We start from the raw sequence: 6,000 nt of genomic DNA, 5'->3' as shown, positions 1-6,000 counted from the left end.
TTAAATCACCAGAAAATCTAGGTCACAGTGTTTTTACACATGCTTAATCCCTTAATATAACATTCCAGATCTCCTTTTACAATTTCCATTCATATGTATCATCCATCTTGTCTAAGCATTATGCATTGTAGTACGCCACCGTAAAGTCACGTTAAAAGGACATTAAACTCAACCAATTAATATGAATATGAAAGCGACCATTTATACATGGAAAACATATTTCTTAGTATGACAATTTTTTATTTATTTTTATTAACAGGAAGGACATGCTTGTCCACAGTTGGTTTATGCTGATAAGCAAGACTCCAACAGCTCTGTTAATGGACAGTGATACAGCCCACAAGGAAAATTATTAAAATGTTGTCTTTTAGATACAACTTTAAAAAAAAATGCTTTAATGTCCATTTAACATTAAAATCAAACCAAATGGTTTTCGACCATCTTATTTCAAAATATTAAAGTGAGGTTATTATTAGTGTAAGTCTTAGGAATAAAACTAATTTGCTGAAATTTGACTAGATGACTTGGTGACATTCAGTGTGTCTGCTCCAATCTTTGTTTGAGCATTGACCTATGTTTTGCAGCGTCCACTTGCCGCAGCCGTTGTCCGGCGCATGAATGATCCCAGCTTTGCAGTCTTTAAGTACCAGCTACCATCTGGAACACAGGAGAAGTTCTGCTCATCCAGGGAACAAGAGAGTACAGTTGTGTTTTGGGCTGGAACAGGGGAAACTAGGTATTATAGAAGAAGAAGTTGTCGTCTCTTACTATATACCTGCCTGGTGTAGCGTGTCAATGCATTTGTCTTTTGTGACTACTCCTGTGTTTACTTCATTTATTTGTCTATGTTAATTAGTTTCTGTTTCACCAGCATTAACACTTCATCGTCATGTTGTCCATATTCTTGTTGTGCAGTCCTCAAAAGCATGTTTGTTTGTTTGTCCTCAGAAATTACACTGTGGTGAATGTAGACAAGGGGCTGGTGGAAGTCCAAGCCCTAAACTGCCCTGGGATCAGAATGTGCTGCCAGCTGAAAGTACAGAACACTATGTGGGTTGCCACAGAGGTGAGGACAGAATAACTGTGGATGTGTCAAGTATCAGCTCTTACTGATTCCCTAGGCTAGATTTGATTAACTAAAGGCTAGATTATAAGTGGAGCCCGCAAACGGATTATTGGCTGGTTATTGCATATGTCTCCCACAAGTTCTAAACATGTGTCCATAGTTCGATGAATTATAGAAAGATTTAGACTTCGATTGATCTATAAAAATAAGACAAAAGTAAGGCATCTACCTAATGTGTAATATCCGTTTTCTATCCACTCCTACAAACCATCAAATTAAATTATGAATTGGTTTAATAGACCCTCCTTTCTCCACCTACTTCTCCCTTCTCATTCGTTTTTTTTTTTATTCACGGGAGAAGGCAGAGGTATCCGTTATCTATATTGACAAACTTATATAATGTTATTGTTAAGATTAATTACCATGATCCCATTTTATAAACATTATACTATTAAACTAATCTAGGGCTTTTGCATTTGAGGTATACATAAGCAATATTCTTGTCTGTAAACAGTGCAATTGTGCGAGATAGATAAATAGATAGATAGATGAAATATAAACAGAAATGTAATCCTGTGATTGTCAGAAACACTCATGAGGCAGTATATTAAACCCTTTGTACATGCACACAGGACAGTCAGTGGGTGAAATACTGGTGCATTATGAATCTTAAGCAGTAATTTAACACATTGTCACTAAAAGCAGTTGTTTACTTACCTGTTGTGTGATATGGAGCCCTCACAGTATGCTAATAAAGTAATTGGCACTTTAAATAACACACTACATGATGTTATTTGTGACTCCTGGGTGATACCCAAATTTACACACCAGGATTGATTATTTAGATTATTTTTTTAAGATCAGTACTAAGCTATTCTTGTTCGTATTACCAACTTAAAGCCTTTGACTCCTGTTGAAGGCTAGAGCCTTTTTTGATTTGTCTCCCTATGGCTACCAGATGTTGCCCATTGTATCTAAAGAAATATAGCTACAGTTCCAAGGGCAAAGCCCAAACCAAACCTTAATACTTGTTTTTGAGTAGCCCTTATGTTCGTTGTTGCGATAATGACTTGATGTTTTGGGCCTGCAATGGATCTTATCACACTAATGTATTGTAGAAAAGTCCTTGTCAAAGGCTCAAGTGGATAAAGTTGCAGCACCTTAGGTTGGCACTATCCAACATAACAAGCTACAAATTCATACTCATTCCCAGTTAAGCACCGTTTCCCTTAAATACAAGTTGGGAAAAAAAAATGTATGGGCATCTGATGATAAATACTCTGCACTTTGAAATTATTGTTTTTATTGCCCTGATTACAAAGTATTAATTTGCAAATGCCAATCCACTGAGTATCTTCTTAAGTAGATGACTCATTTACTTCCCTGTTGTTAATGTGTAAATAATATGTGTGTGCAGGATCAGAAGATATCTCTATACAGTCTCCAGGGCATGTGTCCACTGAATACCCCACAGAAGGTGTTGGACACTCCAGCAATTGTGACCTGCTTCCTTACAGTGAATGTGCAGCAGGTGAGTGCAGGATGTGTGGTGCTTGAAAAGGAAATAGGAAACAATTTATCAAATTATAAAGAGTTAAAGGGACATAAAGGTGTTTATGTTAATGCATTTTAGTATTAATTTAATATTGTTTGTATATAACTATGTTTAGCCCCAGCAGAGGGGTTAAACACATAGGCCCAGGTTACAAGTGGCGCATTAATGCTAGCCTGGAACACGATAAGCAGTATTGTTAGACCGTGCTAAAATTAGCTTGCAGCTTGATATTACAAATCCATGTTAAATCAGATTTACCAGAGAATGTTTAGTGCAGCTAGCATTGCTCTAGCGCACCCTTTACTTTCAATGGATATCACAACCATGCACATATATATAAAAAATAAATATATATATACTTTTGAGCCCTTCCGAGTCAAATACCTTGAAATATGCACTATCTTTTTAAATCCATTTTAATATGTTTTAATGTTTTTTTAAAAAAGAAATAGTTAAAATTCCTGTTTTTCACTTAGAAAATGTTCTTTTCTTTCCTAAGATATGGTGAGTCCACAACGTAATCAATTATTAGTGGGAATATCTCTCCTGGCCAGCAGGAGGCGGCAAAGCTGTTAAGTATCACTCCCCTACCCATAATCCCCAGTCATTCTTTTTACCTCTGTCAATGGAGGAGGTAAAGTTTGGTGTCTGAAGAAATGAAATCCTTTATGGGGATAGTTTTCCCTGCCTTGGTCAAAATCAGGCCTGTGTTTAAGTTGGTTACTCCTCCTTGGAGTCTTAACCTTGTTCTTAAAGGGACACTGAACCCAAATTTTTTCATGCGTGATTCAGATAGAGCATGAAATTTTAAGCAACTTTCTAATTTACTCCTATTATCAAATTTTCTTTATTCTCTTGGTATCTTTATTTGAAATGCAAGAATGTAAGTTTAGATGCCAGCCCATTTTTGGTGAACAACCTGGGTTGTCCTTGCTGATTGGTGGATAAATTCATCCACCAATAATAAAAATGCTGTCCAGAGTTCTGAACCTAAAAAAAATGCTGTCCAGAGTTCTGAAAAAAAAAAAACAGTTTAGATGCCTTCTTTAAATAAAGATAGCAAGAGAATGAATAAAAATGAGTAAATTAGAAAGTTGCTTAAAATTGCATGCTCTATCTGAATCACGAAATAAAAAAAATTGGGTTCAGTGTCCCTTTAAGGTTTTGCAGCAGGCTCCGTTTGAGCCAATGCGTTCCATAGGTATTAAATTATTATCTTAGAAGGTTTTGTTTCTTGTTACTATTTCTTCTGCGAGGAAAGTTTAGGAACTCTCGGCTTTGTAGTGTGATTCGCCTTACCTTAACTTTCATGCGGATAAGGTGGTCCTACGTACTAGGTTGGGTTTTCTTCCTAAGGTGGTTTTAGTCAGGAAATAGTTGTTCCTTCTCTCTGTCCCAATCCTTCTTCTCATAAGGAGTGTCAGTTACACAACTTAGATGTAGTGCGTGCTTTAAAATTCTATTTACAGGCGATTAAGGGTTTTCACCAGTCCTCTGCCCTTTTTGTTTGTTTCTCGGGAAAGCGTAAGGGTCAGAAGGTTACTGCTACTTCTCTTTCCTTTTGGTTGAGAAGTATGATTCGTTTTGCTAACGAGACTGCTGGACAGCAGCCTCCTGAGAGAGTTACAGCTCATTCCACTAGGGCTGTCTCGTTATCTTGGGCTTTCAAAAATGAAGCTTCTGTGGAACAGATTTGCAAGGCTGCAACTTGGTCCTCTCTGCACACTATTTCTAAATTTGATACTTTTGCCTCGGCTGAGGCATCTTTTGGGAGGAAGGTTCTTCAAGCGGTGGTGCCTTCTGTTTAGGTCCACCTGTCTTTCCCCTCCCTAGTAATCTGTGTCCTCTAGCTTGGGTATTGGTTCCCACTAGTAATTGATGACGTCAAGGACAGAAAGAAATTTATCAGGTAAGCATATTTTTTTTATTTTTAAATATATTTATATATATATATATATATATATATACTGTATATATATACTGTGTGTATTATATATATATATATATATATTGTGTGTATGTATATATATATATATATATATATATATATAAAATATTTTCTTCTAAGTGAAGAACATAGGAATTTGAAGTATTCCTATCTTTTGGCTTTAGCACAGTTGATCAAGCATAGTTTTGTGTTAGTGTCCGAGCGATAAATAGAATAGGCGCACCCCATAGAAGTCTATGGGTAAAGGGAGTTAGCGCACTGGCAATATCCAAAGTCCTGAAGTTAGTGTGCTTGAGTCTTTTGCGCTTACCTAGGAGTACTTATTTTCTTCTTAAAGACACGATGAGTCCACGGATCATATTCATTACTTATGGGATATTCACCTCCTGGTCAGCAGGAGGAGGCAAAGAGCACCACAGCAGAGCTATTAAATAGCTCCTCCCCTCCCTCCCACTCCAGTCATTCTCTTTGCCTACGTTAGTGATAGGAAGAGGTAAAGTGAGGTGTTCGATTAGATTCTTCAATCAAGAGTTTGTTATTTTTAAAGTAGTGCCAAAGTATGCTGCTTTGCCCTAGGGTGTAGCCGTAGTCCATATCAGTCTCTACAGTAGAGCTTTTGGTGGCTTTAAAGCAATGGGAACTTCTGGGACATAATTCTCACTGCGCCTCACATACATTTATGCTGCCCTAACCCTGAAAAATCTGAGGGATATTACTCAGTATTTTCTCCTTTTTCACAGGTCCATGTGAGGAATAGGACCTCGCAAGCCTGGAGGCTGCCTTTGCTGTCGGGCAGGATGAGGTAAGTGCTGACTTCTATTTCTGGGGATATGAAGAAGATACTCAGAGGAAGTTGGGCACTTACTCTGTATGGGATTTATAAAGAAGCCCTTAATGGATGGGTACTTTATTTTTATTTTGCATAAACTCTCCATGATACCTAGGAGATTATGTGTGACAGCTAGCGCAGGCACAGGGCTCACAGGGCATGACGATGGTGGTAGTCACATCTCCCAGCGGTTACTTAAAGAACCATGCTGACCGCGAGATGACTGTACTAATATCCCCAAGGCAGGTTTAGTTTTACTATAGGACTTAGTCTCTGAGGCACTTTATCTAATCTCCCGGCGGTTCCTTAAGAAACATGCCGACCGGGAGATTGCTGTAATAACATCGCCCTAGGCGGGTGTATTATCTGGCCATTATACTAATTAGTCTCTGAGGCGCTGTATTTAATCTCCCTGCGGTTTCATAAGAAGCATTGCCAACCGGGAGATTACTGTGCTGCTATTGCCCTAGGCGGTTGTAATTTACATTTATTTGACTATTGTCATATTTAGTCTCTGGGGCACTTATCTCCCGGCGGTTACATAAGAAAGGTGCAGGCTGGGAGATGTTTGTCAAGTTTATTTTGCCTGTCTCAGCATTTAC

The 6,000-nt window shown here is 38.0% G+C and overlaps 1 protein-coding gene across 1 annotated transcript in view; it reads left to right on the top strand.

Annotated features, from left to right (window-relative positions):
• Positions 1 to 6,000, top strand: part of LRRK1 (leucine rich repeat kinase 1) — a 395,700-nt gene that overhangs the window by 362,795 nt on the left and 26,905 nt on the right. Inside the window, exons 29-31 of the mRNA XM_053717594.1 lie at positions 585 to 736; positions 949 to 1,066; positions 2,484 to 2,597. Of these exons, the coding sequence (XP_053573569.1) occupies positions 585 to 736; positions 949 to 1,066; positions 2,484 to 2,597 (384 nt within the window). The remainder of the gene's footprint in view (positions 1 to 584; positions 737 to 948; positions 1,067 to 2,483; positions 2,598 to 6,000) is intronic.

The sequence above is a fragment of the Bombina bombina genome, chromosome 6, assembly GCF_027579735.1.
Source record: "Bombina bombina isolate aBomBom1 chromosome 6, aBomBom1.pri, whole genome shotgun sequence".
In the NCBI taxonomy this organism is placed as follows: Eukaryota; Metazoa; Chordata; class Amphibia; order Anura; family Bombinatoridae; genus Bombina; species Bombina bombina.
Note: the sequence above shows the minus strand (reverse complement) of the source record. Positions and strands in the feature narration are given on the sequence as shown.